Raw genomic sequence first — 15,458 nt, 5'->3', positions numbered from 1 at the left:
CTGTCCTTGAGACTCTGAGACTCCTTTTGCCCCGAAAAACATGCAAGACCACATCTCGTAGCTAACGTCTGGCAAATGACTATTGCTAACCCAGCTAACTAGCCTCACCTGTCTGTCAGCAAGGCCGTCTTAAAGCTCGTTTTGAGGGTTTACAAACGCGAACATCACAGCTTGAAAAAAGAGACAGGAGTGGAGCAAAGATGACTTTGAGGAAGGTATTGTGCAATCTGCTGAGGTTGGAGGTGTATCTGTCTCCACGTGAGAGGGTGTAGAAGGAGTCTGGCGGAGCTCAAATCCTTTTATCGCGCCTCTCCTGAAAGCGGCGAAGGGGCTTAGGACGGAAGGCCCGATTCAGTCAACCTGCCACCAGATTGTCCTCTAATCCTCGTGTACAAATATGCAAGCGTTGCTTCGTTATTTGCACAATCCTCCGACAAGTTCGCAGACGACTTCCACTTTTAGGGACTTGGAAGCGGATGGCGGGATGAACCACTGATGAAAAGCCATTGAGTCATTAACTGATTGTTTTCTTTCATAATATTTCTCTATATATTTTTATTTTTTTTATTCTGTAGTACTTTACCAACTCAGGGCCCACTTGAAAATCAAAATTTTTTTTTTTTAGTCGTGCAATAAATATTTTACAATAAAAATAATTTATATTAATTTCAATTAATTAAATTACTTTATAAAAAAACAATATTTGCAAAAATGTATCATATTTTTAATGACCTTTTATGGCCCACCTGCAGTACCACTACGGCCTACCAGGGGGCCGCGGCCCACACTTTGGGAATCACTGATGTAGAAGGTTTTACCACACTTTTATTTTTATTTTTTACTTTTTTATATACAGTAGTTATATTCTGTTTTATTATTTTCAATAGTATTATTAAAAGTAATTATACATTTTTTTACTTATTTAAATATGTTCATATTTTAATGATTTATATATATTTATTTATGTTATATGATTGTTTATATGATTTATTAATGAGTGATTAATGTAATTATTTTACAACCTTAATGTGTGAACTTAAGTTTAATATAATATAATATACTAATATAATTAAATTAATATAAAATATAAAATAAAAAAATAATTAAATAAAAATAAATAATAATAAAATAATATTAAATTAATGTAATACATTTTTGTTTATTACAAATTAATAATAAAATGTGTTTATGAATATACAAATATGATTACAAGGATGATACAATAACTATTACCGATGTGTGCGCTTTCAATGTAAGTAGGTAAAACAATGTAAAGTAAAAATGATAATAATCATGTATCATAACGCCCCATAATACTCATTGGGACCCTTTTGCTACCCAAAAGAGCAGCCCCTACTTTGCCAATGTAATACATGCCTGTCTGGATTTGTTTTTAGTACATATTATTATGACGTACATTGTGGTAATATTATAAATATATTGTCCACCTTCACCTTCAAGGTCGGCCTTTTGAATGCATGTGATATGCGGACTGCAGCGCAACTTTGCACATGCTCTAACTTTCCTGTGGCTACGGTAATCGTGAATATTAATAATGAATATTCCTCCGTCAGTGTTGTTGACAACTCGTGGCGCCACATTTCTATTTGTCATCCTCTTCCTCTGTCACTCTCCCACTGATCTGCTGTGCTGCGAGCCGCCATGCCAGCTCGGCGTTACGCAACGCTTGTTAAAGATGCAGCCGGTGACACGCGTAGCGCGCACGCACGCACGCACGCACGCACGGGCGATGCATGGCGTTCCCCGAGAGACCGAAAACCTAGAAGCTAGAGCTAGCTAGCCGCCGTTTCTATTTATAACGCAGGTCTCTTTTGCTGATGGACGCCGCTAATGTGCTTTGATTGCGATGAACCAAGTAAGCTAGCTACAGTAAGCTAGCACACAATACACACACGTCTAATATTTTGCAATCAACTTTATTGCCAGCCAAGCAGGAACAACACAAGCATCAGTCACACTGGATTATTAAAGTATTAAAGTATTACAATTACTTTGCTCTATTATTAGTTTACTTTCATAATTAATAATATTAATAAAAATAATAAAAATATTAATAATAACACTAATAATAACTCATCATTTGCAGAATCAAATTTTGCTTCTTTCACACCTGATGTTAATAACATAACAATCATCAATTTAGTCAAGCTAAGCTAAGCTAGGCTAACAGCCTGGACTTCCCTCCTTCCTGTTCTTGTCCCAGGTGAGGAATGACCTGACTAGCGAGCTGGAAAAAGCCGACATCCAGATTGCCGACACGGAAAGTTTCTCCAACGACCCGTGCGTCAACGTCAAGAAGCTGAAGGTGAGGCCGCTATTAATGCGTTATTGTGTGACGGTACCCGCGCCCCCCGCCCCCAGCCCCCACCCCGTGGGGATCCCCTCTCTCTGCTCAGCATTGTTGAATAAATGACGACCACCGGTTAGCGCTGTCCGAAATAAATCCCCTGGGATGAATAATTCATGGGAATTGTCCTCCAATTTGACTGTGCTGTGGACAGCAGCTCTCCGTGATAGTCGCTAATGAGTCATGAGTCAGCCGCGGGAGTGGGGGGGTTGGTGAGGGGGTGCACAGTGACCTCCGGTGGCCCCCATCGTTGGTAATGGATACACTAATGGCTTACATATTTGTCATTACTCTATAGTCCCATATTATATTCCCATTAGTTTTTATTGTTGCTGCAGCACACAAATCCAAATTATTACAGGATTTTTGAATTTTTTTTATGAATGGTACGCTCCACTGTCCTTGCCTGGAACCGCATGGTGTGGACACGCATTGTTCCACCCAGGCTTTTTGCTCTTTGGCCATAGTCGTCTGGGTTAAGTGTCTTTCCTGCAGGGAAGAGCCTACGCATGCACGCGTACGCTACACTAGCTGCTAGCATGCACGCAACGCATCCTCTACACTAGCCGCTAGCATGCACGAATACTCTACACTAGCCGCTAGTCCAAGATCCTCTATTTCAGTGCTCTGCTCTTTTTAAGGACTGAATGCGAAAACACGAGTCCAAGATCCTCTATGTGACGGGAATGTGCTGCAAAAAACGATACTAAAAACAAGTCAAAGAGCCACTATTTCAGTGTGCTGCTCTTTTTAAGGACTGAATGCAAAAACACAAGTCCAAGATCCTCTATGTGACAGGAATGTGCTGCAAAAATGCTAGTGAAATAGCCCCTATATGACAGGACCACTCTGCTGTTTTTAAGGACTTCAAAAGCTCGAGTCAAATGTCCCATAGAGGACAGGAACAGTTTGCTGTTTTTAAGAACCTACTGCAAAAACGCCAGTCAAAGATCCTCCTCCATAGGACAGAAGTTAAGTTGGTGCTTTGGAATCTGCTGCAAAAAGTGCAAGTCAAAGATCCTCCTCCATATGTCAGGGAACAGTCTGCTGTTTTTGAAGACCAGCTGCAAAAGTGCCTTGCTGTTTTGAAGGACTCTTTCCTGGATCTATTTCCTGGATTCCTGGATTTCCTGGATGTCATTCCTGGATGGGGTTGGGCCAACCCGTTCCGTATAATATTCCATGTTTGTTTTTGGAAGCAGCAATGTTGTTCTAATGTTACAAGATGATGCTCATCTTCATCTTTGGTGCTTCTGTTCCTCAGGACAATGACGTACGAATCATCATCGGCCAGTTTGATGAGAACCTGGCCTCCAAAGTCTTCTGCTGTGTAAGTCCTCTCTGCACTCATGCATGGAAAAGTCAAGTGTGTCGATAGTACATACAAAGTACACACAAGTACAGTAAATGAGCAAGTTGATGTTCTTGGTTCTCCTCAGGCGTACAACCTGAACATGTTTGGCAGCAAATACCAGTGGATCATTCCTGGCTGGTACCAGGGCAACTGGTGGGAGCAGGCCAACACCACCAACTGCACCACCAAGAAGCTGCTCACCGCCATGGAGGGCTACATCAGCGTGGACTTTGAGCCCCTCAGCGCCCGCCAGATTAAGGGCATCTCAGGCAGGGTGAGCAGCGTGTCCCGTTTTTTGACATTTTCATTAGTTCAGGCTCTTAAATTGCTGTACAGTAAGTTACAGTAAGACTGCCTATGGATAAAATATAACCATGGGGGATTGATGCATGAAATGAAAATTAATTTATTTTAATTAAAAATAAAATGTATTTAGAATAAAATAAAATTTAAATAATAATATTATTTATTATTTATTATTTATTATTTATTATTTATTATTTATTATTTATTATTTATTATTTATTATTTATTATTTATTATTTATTATTTATTATTTATTATTTATTATTTATTATAATAAATACATAAATTCCAAGTACATAAGATATAAATACAAACACATTTACATTTACATTATAATAAATAAACATAATTTTTAAAAATTTGTTAAAGATTTTTAAAATAAATAAAACATTATTAATAATAAAATCAAAATATAAATGTCAAAAACAATATTTTAATATATGTAGAGACATAACATGCAAAAAATTTAATTTTAGTGAAAAATAAAAAAATATGATTATGAATTATTTAAAAAAGTAATAATAGTAAAAAATAAATTATAAAAGAATATTAAAAGAATACAGCAAATAAAATAATACATAAAATTAATAAATTGACATTTAAAATACATTTTGACCAATTATCCAATATGTGAAAAATAAAATTCAAATAGTTAATAATTAGTTGATAATATAGATAAAATACAATATAATAATATAGATAAAATAGTTGATAATTGGTGTATCCCTGGGGGTACGTAGCCCCCACTTTGGGAACCCAGGCTCTGTTCCACAGTTTTTAGGAAGGTGCTGCCCTAAAGTAGCAAAGACGCAGTAAATAAGAAACGCAGTGAAGCGTCATATTGATATTTTGGCTCCAACTTTGACTCCTGTTGGTATTTACGCTGGATATAATTACGGCCGCAAGACCGCAAAGAGCACGGCGACTTGAACTGTGAAATATTTTGGCTGTTTTTTCTGTCTGGGCTAACATTTTATTTCTTTTGTCGCTCGCTCTGTGTGATGTATTTTTACTTGAAACGGTCTCAGCGTCTATTAATACACAATCTGGGTCCCCGAAGGCCCAAATGCTTCAAACTAAAAAAAGTCAAGTAAAAGTAGCATCATGGCCTCCCGTTCCAGACGCCAAAGGAGTACGAGAGGGAGTACAGCCGGGAGCTTCGGCAGAAAGGCGTGGAGCCCAGCAAATTCCATGGCTTCGCCTACGACGGCATCTGGGTCATCGCCAAGACCCTGACCCGGGTCATGGATCTGCTGCGGGTCAAGCAGCGCCAAAACATCTACCACAACTTCACGGTGGATGACCACGAGGTGGGAAAGATGGTGCTGGACGTCATGAATGAGACCAACTTCTTTGGCGTCACGGTGAGTCCACACCGAGTCCTGATTCCCGGCGACACGTCGGGAATGGTTCTACAAAGATCATGACGCAAGTGTTACACACAACACACCTTGAAATCGGTTAAAATCCCTTCCTCAACATTTTGCTACCTTAGACTGTAGACTCCAGTAGCAATGATCCGTTCCAGGGTCAAACTGTATTTTTGACATCATGTTGGCGTGCGAATGTATAGACAATTATGTGATGTGCATGGATGAATTTGGCGTGAATGGACCGACAGCCATTTTTCTGTGGTGCTGAGCGGAGGGGGGGAGGAGGGGTGGGGGGGTACAAGAAAAGTACAAGAAAAATAATGAAGTGGATCATGGCTTCAAAGATTTTAAGGGCAATTATCAGCCTTCTTTTAAAAGACGGCGTGAAATGAGATTAAATAAGCATTCCGTGCATGCAAGCGTTCCACCCACGCACGGAAGACACGGGAAGGCAACATACCCCCCCCTGCCCCCCCCCCCTCATAAGCACCACCGTGCTGCATGCATCTTTTATGCTGCTGTTACACAACTGTCATGCTTTTTCTTGAGCATTCCAATATGAATATAGCGACATCACATAACCCCCCCCCCATCGGAGAGCCCCCTTTGGTGGATCTTTGGCCTTGTTAGCCATCATGGAGGTCTCTGCGGTATCGATCGGGTTAGAGAGACACCCTCGCCCCCGCTTCTCCACCGTGCCAGAACCGCAGGACTCAGTGCCGGGTGTGGGGAAGGGTGGGGATTACTTGTGACACGGGTGTCTTTTTGTGGTCGGTGGTCCTCGTGCCGCTACCGCAGCCTGAGGCGCAACACCAGATAGTTCTCTTTGTGTGTGTGTGTGTGTGTGTGTGTGTGTGTCGCCCACCTCTAACCCAAAAAAGCCCAGAGGGGGTCACACTTGCAGATCACTGCTCGACATTTGACTCCATCTCTGCTGGCCGGCAGTTTTCTCACCTCCGCAGGCACCGCACACGCACACACACGCACTTATTGCTTCCTGTTTTTTGTCATTGGCACACACACACACACACACGCACACACACACGTACAGGTCAGTGGACCAGCCAGCAATGACAAGTCACCAACGAGCCTTGGAATCTTCCTCAAAAGGAGGTTAATGAAATTCCATTTGCTTCTAATTAGGAAAGTATGAGTCAGCGCTTCTGTTTGATGCCGACACAGCCAGTCTACACAATGAAGAGATTGGGGGGGTGGGGATGGGGGCACAAATGGGGGGGTGCTGCCCTTGTAGTTGATATGAAGCGGGGTGGAGGGTGGGGGTGTAAGGGGTGGCCAGAACGTGATTGCTGAGTCATGGAGTCAACTTCCGCCACGTTTTGCCTGGAAGTAGCGTTTAATGAGCGCCTGCATAATGATTGACATTTACATGACTGCATGTGATTCCGTGAATGGACACACTATGTGAAAGGACCGACTCCCATTTAGTGAAAATTGTGCGAACAGACTTATGTGTTTGCATTACGTGAATGGAGTGACAGACATTTACATTCTGTGTTTATGTACATAAAAAGGCCAACTGCTGTTCACACCACATGTATTTTGTGAATGGATAGACTGTTTTTTTGTGGTATGCAAATGGTCATACAGATGTGTGTGTGAATGGACCAACACGATGAGACTACGTCTGTACTGTATGTGAAAGAACAGTGCGGTGTTTACATTGTGTGTATACAAATGGACAGACAGGCATTTAAATTACGTGTCTGTGAATTCACCAACAAAGGTTTCCATAATGCGTGTATGTGAATGGACAGACATCAGTTCACATGTCTATGCGAATGGACAGGCAGACATTTCTATTATACGTGTGCGAGTGGACAGGGAGAGATGTTTGCATTATGTGAATGGACTAGCGCATGTTGACGTGTATGTGAATGGACAAACATTTGCATCATACATGTGTAACTGGCCATTATGGCCTGTATGTACTGTATGTACTCTACGTACTGTATGTACTGTGTGTACTGTATGTACTGTATGTGTGTGAACAGAGAAATGTTTGCATTATGTGAATGGACTGTCATATGTATACGAATGGACAGACAAACCTTTGCATTACATGAGTGGACAGACAGATGTGCACGTTAAGTGTGTGAATGGACATACAGATGTTGGCATGGGGTATACGTGAACGTACAAGGGGAATTGGTGTGTATGTGAATGGACCAACAAATGTTCATATTATGTGTATGCGAAAAAAATTGAATGGAATGAATGTATGCGAATGGACAGACAAACCTTTGCATAACATGACCGGAGAAATGGATTTGCATATTAAGTGTGTGAATGTGTGAATGGACAGACAGATATTTGTATTATCCAGTATATCTAAGTGTGTGTGTGGACATACAGATGTGAATTACGTGAATGGACTGGTAGAGGTTAACATGTTTGTTTACATTCTATGAATGGACAGACAGATGCTGGTGTTGGTGGTCTCTGCATGTGATGTTAGTATGTGAATGGAGAGACATGTCGTTGTGTTAGCATGTGGTGCTATGCAGCGCTCGCTACTGTGAAGCCCCCCCCACACCCATGACTTCCTTATGTTTGTTTTACGGCTTCCTGGTAGGCGGTGTCATGCGGGGTCAGCGATGGCGTGACTGCGTGACGGAGGGAGACGGCGGAGGAGAGATAGAGACGCAGAGGCCAAATTGATTGGACGCCATGTGACGATAATTCCGCAAAGCTGAATTGCTTTTGTCTTCTTTGTCGGCGCCGCGGCTTAAAAGCGCTTATCTTGTTCCCTTTGGAGCGTCAATCAAAGACTTTTGATGGCCGACCACTCCATTCCCCCGTGGTCTTTCACCAAACGTTACACCACCGCCTTTTTCTACCATTCATGATGCTAATGTTCATATTTAGGCCATTATGAGGATTTGCCCTCCAGCCTGCTACAGTGTGAGCTGCACAGAAGGTAGTCGACGTGCTGGAGGAGGAGTTCTTCATCAGCTTGATATTTACACCCTTACTCACGCATCACAAACCACTCGCTCACGGTGCAACCCAAGCACATGAGGAACACGCCATCATGGATGGGTGGATGGATGGATGTGTTGGGTGGGTGGATCAGTGGATGGATGGACGGATGGACGGATGGACGGACGGACTGACGGACTGACGGGTGGATGGATGGATGGATGGATGGATGGGTTGGGTGGGTGGATCGATGGATGGATGGACGGACTGATGGGTGGCTGGGTGGGTGAGTGGATGGATGGATGGATGGATGGGTTGGGTTGGGTGGGTGGATCGATGGATGGATGGATGGACGGACTGACGGGTGGGTGAGTGGATGGATGGCTTGGGTTGGGTGGGTGGATCAGTGGATGGAATGATGGATCAGTGGATGGATGGATGGATTGGATGGGTAGATGGATGGATGGATGGGTTGGGTGGGTGGATCAGTGGATGGAATGATGGATCAGTGGATGGATGGATGGATTGGATGGGTAGATGGATTGATGGATGGGTTGGGTGGGTGGATCAGTGGATGGAATGATGGATCAGTGGATGGATGGATGGATTGGATGGGTAGATGGATGGATGGATGGGTTGGGTGGGTGGATCAGTGGATGGATGGATGGATCAGTGGATGGGTAGATGGATGGATTGCATGGATCAGTGTATGGATGGATGGATGGATAGGTATTTTAGTGTATAACCTATAAATATTTATTGTTATAGTTATTTGTATCATCCAGAGGGAAAAGTCAGGCCTGTGTTGGTCTTTTGTTGCAACATTTGGCCACTTGGCGACACTGTTGGCTCACCTCGACTTGTGCAACCAAATGGCTGTTTGTGCTTTGTTTTGAGCACCATGTTGAGTGTTTGATGCCGTATTGTCTTTCTTCCAGGGCCAGGTAATGTTCCGCAATGGAGAGCGTATGGGCACCATCAAATTCAACCAGTTTCAAGGTGAAAAAATATTTTTTATTGTATTTTTATGAGCACATCTTCTCTGTGTGTTCTGAAAAACTTGCAGAAAAAAACGTGAAACTAATCCTTAAAGCGCTCAAACAAGCGTTCAAATAATCGCGGCTCAACACGTGGTAATCGGAACTACCCGCGTAAAAACCACTTAGACTTACAGTAACTTGCTTAAATCGGGGGGTGCAGGGGCGGGGGGGCTGTTATGCACAACCGGCTTGAATCGGCACCAAGTAGGCTCGGAGAAAAAAGGCTCACATGCCTGGAGTGGAAAATGGGGGCTAAAGGATTTGGGGACGTGTTGTCAAAGTACTGGAAGACTTTGTGAAGATTCCATTGAATGTTTGAATGATGCAGGAACGCTGCAGGAACGCTGCAGGAACGTCACAAATCCTATACAAAATTCATCAAGTATTTATGAAACATGGACGCTTAATTCCTATTTTATTTTAGAAATTTTGCATGATTGAAAACAGCAAAACTGGAAAGATGTGCGCTAATTTTACATGAATAAAGTCAAAATGTATTTAAAAAAAATAACATAATTTTAGTAGTAATAATAGCAGTAGTAGTGAATGTTATGAAAAACAAAAAAAAATTATGTTGTAATTTTTGGAAAATTAGGCTGGGGAATTTTTTTAATATTATGGGAATGAAGTCAAATTATATAGAAATAAAGTCATAATAATTTTTGGAAAATTAACCTGGAAAAAAATTATTAATATTACAGGAATAATGCCATAATATTACAAGAAGGAAATTTGCAAATATTTTTTCAGAAAAAAGAAAATTTTAAAAGAACAAAAATATGTCAAAAAAGTAAAGTAAAAAATGTCATTTTATCAATGCTAAAAGTTGATAATAATATGACATTTGATCTGTATTATCACATTTGTATGACGGATTATTGACTTATGGGGAATTACTTTTTTTTTCATTCAAAAAATACCAATTTTGATCAAAAATCTGCAAATTTCCAGGGGTGTAAAAGTCGACTGCCGAATGTGCGGGTGTCCACGATAAAATGTGTCTTATTCCCAATCAGCGTTCCCTTTGGGAATGACGCGGAAGAGCGCTACGCAATCCGCTGGGCGGCTCGCCTCCCGACGCGAGCACGTGGCGGAGGCTAATGCGCTCATTGATCCTCATTTGGCGAGAGCTGAAACATAAATCCTCATGGCGTATGCGCATATCATTTTACAAGACCGGAGAACGTTTGGCCGGGCTCTGCTCGGCAATCTCCGAAGATCAAACGAGGCGATCCTCCGACGAGAGCACGGATGGAGGAAGTCAAGGGCGAAGATGCAGGAGGCGTCTAATGAACGCCGGCGTTGGCTTCTGCAGGGAACCGCAGCCTTTTTGGTTGTAAACGTAATCTACATCCCTCCCCCGTCCTCCGCCCGCCTTCTGCGCTCACGTTTGTCTGACAAGGTCGTAGCGATTCCGGCGGGACCCGATTGATGAAAATGCTCCGAGAAGTTGCGTTTAGCATTTATCGTCTTTGCTTGTTTTTGCCTTCCTCCGCGATGGCGATAGCTGCTCTTTATTGGCCGTCTGCTCTCCTCCAGGTGAAATAAAGGGATAATTGAAACCGTATAAAAGAGGAAAACCATATTAAAAAACATATTAGAGCGCGGCATCTTCCTTAAGTGATACGCGTAGCAAGTGCTTTATTATCTCCGTTATGGAGACGTTGGCGTCTTGCTAATGGGCCCAAGGTTTCACGCTTTACCTCCAGGCTTTTGAATCCGAATAACTTCTTTGTTTACTCAAAATGGCCACTGTCCGTAAGAGTTTATCACGTATGAACCGGGAATGTTTGTTCTTGTGGCAACAGACGGCCAGGAAGTCAAGGTGGGGGAGTACAACGCCATCGCCGACGTGCTGGACCTCATCAACAACTCCATCCGCTTCCAAGGTAAACCATGCCTTTCTCCACAGGACTGTAATGTATCTATGGCGGTTGGGGGACCGCCACAAATACATCATACTTTTTTTTTTTTTTTTTCTAAATGTGACAAATGGAGGGCGGAAGTGGCTTAGGAGGTAGAGTAGCGTAGAGTAGCTTCCTCCACCCACACCACATTCGTTCTGGGGAAAACGTTTCTCCACAGGACTCTAATGTATCTATGGCGGTTGGGGGACCGCCACAAATACATTATACTTTTTTTTTATTTTTCTAAATGTGACAAATGGAGGGCGGAAGTGGCTTAGGAGGTAGAGTAGCGTAGAGTAGCTTCCTCCACCCACACCACATTCGTTCTGGGGAAAACGTTTCTCCACAGGACTCTAATGTATCTATGGCGGTTGGGGGACCGCCACAAATACATCATACTTTTTTTGTTTTTTTTTTAGAAATGTGACAAACTATTTTTTCCTGGTATGTGCTACATACTGCCCCCCTTGGTTTCCAAAAATAACATCATTTTAGTAGTAGTAGTAGCAGTAGTATTAAATGTTATGAAAAACAAAAAAAATTATGTTGTAATTTTTGGAAAATTAGGCTGGGGAATTTTTTTAATATTATGGGAATGAAGTCAAATTATATAGAAATAAAGTCATAATATTATGAGAAGAATATTTATAATATTTCTAAGCTTAAATAGTTTGATTTAAAAAAACAGCATAAATGCATGCAATCAGAATAAAGTCAAAATATTAATTTTCTAAAGGTAAAAAAAGTCATAATATGACCACCCGGCTAACTTAATTTCCCTGGTATGCGCTACATACTGCCCCCCTTGGTTTCCAGCGGTACTGCACCATCCAGGAGGCCACCCAGGTTTCTAACGTAGTCCATAAATGGAGGACTTTATTAAAAGAAACTTACTACGGTCCCCCACTGGGATCCAGTATCACGTGTGATGACTTATGGGTTATTTTTAAGTCATCTAACTCACGTTACCTCCATCCTGTCCGCGTTGCCCCCACATCCACAAGCTGGGGGGGACGGTCCACGGAAGTGTTTCCACGGTAAACAGAGATGTGTAAGGCGATTCCCGCTGCCATCGATTGGCGAGAGAGGAGAGAAATAAAAGCTGGAGATAAGAAAGTGCAGGATTTGACCGCAATAACTTGACTTCGATGATGCGGCAGTGAGCAGGAAACAGGAAACGGGGTCTCGGATTGCCGGATGCCTGCTGTAGCGCCTGATTCACCTTTTGAGGCGATAACACTTTCCACATATTAAAAAAAATGTTCTTTTTCTTCAGGTGTGGAGCCGCCCAAAGATCGTACGATCGTTCGAAAGCAGCGGCGGCACATCAACGTTCCGCTTTACAGCATCCTGTCCACCATCACCATCCTGGGAATGCTCATGGCCGGGGCCTTCCTCTTCTTCAACATCAAGAACCGCAACCACAGGTAAACCACACAGGAAGTGCTCAACGCCAAGGCGCGGAGGTGGGCTGACGCTGTGGTCTTCTCCACGCAGACTGATCAAGATGTCCAGTCCGTACATGAACAACCTCATCATCTTGGGCGGGATGCTCTCCTACGCCTCCATCTTCCTTTTTGGCCTGGACGGAGGCTTTGTGTCCGACAAGGAGTTTGAGACGCTCTGCACGGTCAGTTCCTTCATGCAGCACTACTTTGGGCATCATGACTACTAGCGTACTCATGTACTATTCAAATTGAAGTACTGGTATTACATTACTGGCCTCCCCACTCACGGTGCAACCGCTGGGTAACTTATCAATTATCAATTCTGGAAATATTGGCCGTTATGTTCATTCATTTTCTACCGCTTATCCTCACGAGGGTCGCTGGAGCCTATCCCAGCTGTCTTCAGGGGAGAGGCGGGGTACACCCTGGACTGGTGGCCAGCCAATCACAGGGCACATATAGACAAACAACCATTCACACTAACATTCATACCTGTGGACAATTTGGAGTGGCTAATTAACCTAGCATGTTTTTGGAATTTATTTGTTTGTTTATTTATTGAATTTATATTTATTTTATCTATTTTAGTTATTTATTAATTTAAATTAATTTGAATATATTTTATGACTTTTTACTTACGTATGATGTGGTGACCACATGGTGACAATTTGAAGTGGCCAATTAACCGAGCATGTTTTTGGAATGTATTTATTTATTAAAATTTTATTTATTTATTAAAATTTATTTAAATATATTTTGACTTTTTACTTACGTATTATGTGGTGACCACATGGTGACCAAATATTTTTCCTCATCCTAAAAAGTGATTTAAAGTTTTAAATTGGAGTATATCGCAACAATGTATTTATTTATTAAAATTTTATTTATTTATTTATTAAAATTTATTTAAATATATTTTGACTTTTTACTTACGTATGATGTGGTGACCACACGGTGACCAAATATTTTTCCTCGTCCTATAAAGTGCTTGAAAGCTTTACATTGGAGTATATCACACCAATATTTTTAGCAAATTTTTAATATAAAAATAGTAAATTTTTATTTCTATTTGTATTTTTCTTAATTTTTGAAACGCAAGCCTTGCTCCATGAGGCCTTGGCATTACTCGTCCTATTTAAATAGATCACATTACTGTTATCTAAAGCCACATTTGAATACATTAAAAATACTTGGTGTAATGAGAAATGAGGCAAGGCATATTGTACGCGTTAATGAGGACACATGAGCATATGATAAAGAGCTTAAAGTGTGATGAAAGCACGCAGGCTTTGGCGTCTCTGTCGGGACGTTTCCTCGCCAGTCGGCAGGACGGTGCAGGTGTCAAATAAAGTACGCGTGCTGTTGCATGCGAAGACACGGCGTAGCTATATTAGGCTCGCTAGGCTATTTTAGCAAACTCTTAAAACACATCAGCGCCGTCCTTTGTGCCAAATCAGAGCGAGACGTCCATTTTTATTTCCCATTAGGACGAATTACTCTCAAGAAGAGCGTGACAGCGCTCGGTGGCCTGCCGCCGCGTCACACGTCCTGACAGCGTTATTTTATTTTTAAGGACGCTATTTTTGAATCTTCAGAAAAATGCTAACATCGGAGGTACTCTTTGTTCTTTTCTTTTCTTTTTTTCACCTTGTTTTAAACGCCTATCGTCCCTGACAGGTGCGGACATGGATCCTCATTGTCGGATACACCACGGCGTTCGGCGCCATGTTTGCCAAGACCTGGAGGGTGCACGCCATCTTCAAGAATGTCAAGATGAAGAAGAAGGTCATTTGCATTTACTGTTTTTACAGTAATAGATGAGTGAAGTTCCACAATGTGGGATGTCTCATCAGTCGTAAACAGGTTTTCATACTTTGTGTGTCGTGAGGCAGACAGGAAGTGATGTCTGGGGTTCAGAGTTGAGTTTCAGCTTGTTGTGTTAGGGACGATTGGGCCTGTTGTGAGATCATTCAAACCCGTACTAATATCTCTTTAACACCATCTCTTTAACACGGTTATTAACATTAGAGTCCTCTTGATATAACATAACACCCCTATAGTCACATTGACACTCCTGTTACCCAATATAGTGGACATAAAAGAAAATAAGGCCTAATACAGACTCACATGTTAGCATCGGGAAAACTTTTTTTACTTTCTCTTCTGGACGGTACTTCCTGTGGTGGCTATTGTCTCAGCAATGTAACATTACTGGCACCTAGTGAACAGTGGAGAATACTACATATTGTCACAGTGTCTTTGAACGCATCTTTCTTCATTTTACCATTTTTATGCTTGAAAATGCTTCATTTTGGAAAAAACAATTGCTTTAATATGCAATTTTTTCTGGTATGGTAGGTCGATTTCAAAAACAAAACAGCATGATTTATTAATATATTTTATTATATATATATTTTTTATATATTTATAGTTTTAAGTCAATATATTTGACTTTTCTCCATTATTTCAGGATTGTTTTAGCTAATTTAGCTGGGTGGGGTAACCAAATAAGGTTCCTTGTTCTATAAAGTTCTTTAGGTTTATATACATTAGGATTATACATGGTATAATCACATTCTATTATGGTGAAACACTATTATACGCTTTTTAGTTAGCTGGGTGACGGACCCAAATATGGTACTTGCCTTGTACTTTCTTCTGTTTATCGCGAGACAATTTCATCGGAGTACAATACCAGGCTGTTTTATCCAAATTGTGTATA

At 41.5% G+C, this 15,458-nt stretch overlaps 1 protein-coding gene across 2 annotated transcripts in view; it reads left to right on the top strand.

Moving 5' to 3' along the window:
* Window positions 1–15,458, top strand: part of gabbr2 (gamma-aminobutyric acid (GABA) B receptor, 2) — a 115,175-nt gene that overhangs the window by 53,360 nt on the left and 46,357 nt on the right. For both annotated transcript variants that reach the window (XM_078791839.1, XM_078791840.1), the window contains exons 4-12: window positions 2,225–2,326; window positions 3,633–3,698; window positions 3,808–3,996; window positions 5,150–5,392; window positions 9,280–9,340; window positions 11,190–11,270; window positions 12,565–12,715; window positions 12,786–12,918; window positions 14,414–14,521. In XM_078791839.1, the coding sequence (XP_078647965.1) occupies window positions 2,225–2,326; window positions 3,633–3,698; window positions 3,808–3,996; window positions 5,150–5,392; window positions 9,280–9,340; window positions 11,190–11,270; window positions 12,565–12,715; window positions 12,786–12,918; window positions 14,414–14,521 (1,134 nt within the window). The remainder of the gene's footprint in view (window positions 1–2,224; window positions 2,327–3,632; window positions 3,699–3,807; window positions 3,997–5,149; window positions 5,393–9,279; window positions 9,341–11,189; window positions 11,271–12,564; window positions 12,716–12,785; window positions 12,919–14,413; window positions 14,522–15,458) is intronic.

The sequence above is a fragment of the Doryrhamphus excisus genome, linkage group LG7 (assembly GCF_037039965.1).
Source record: "Doryrhamphus excisus strain RoL-2023G ecotype Guam linkage group LG7, RoL_Dexc_Guam_v1.1, whole genome shotgun sequence".
NCBI lineage: Eukaryota > Metazoa > Chordata > Actinopteri > Syngnathiformes > Syngnathidae > Doryrhamphus > Doryrhamphus excisus.
Note: the sequence above shows the minus strand (reverse complement) of the source record. Positions and strands in the feature narration are given on the sequence as shown.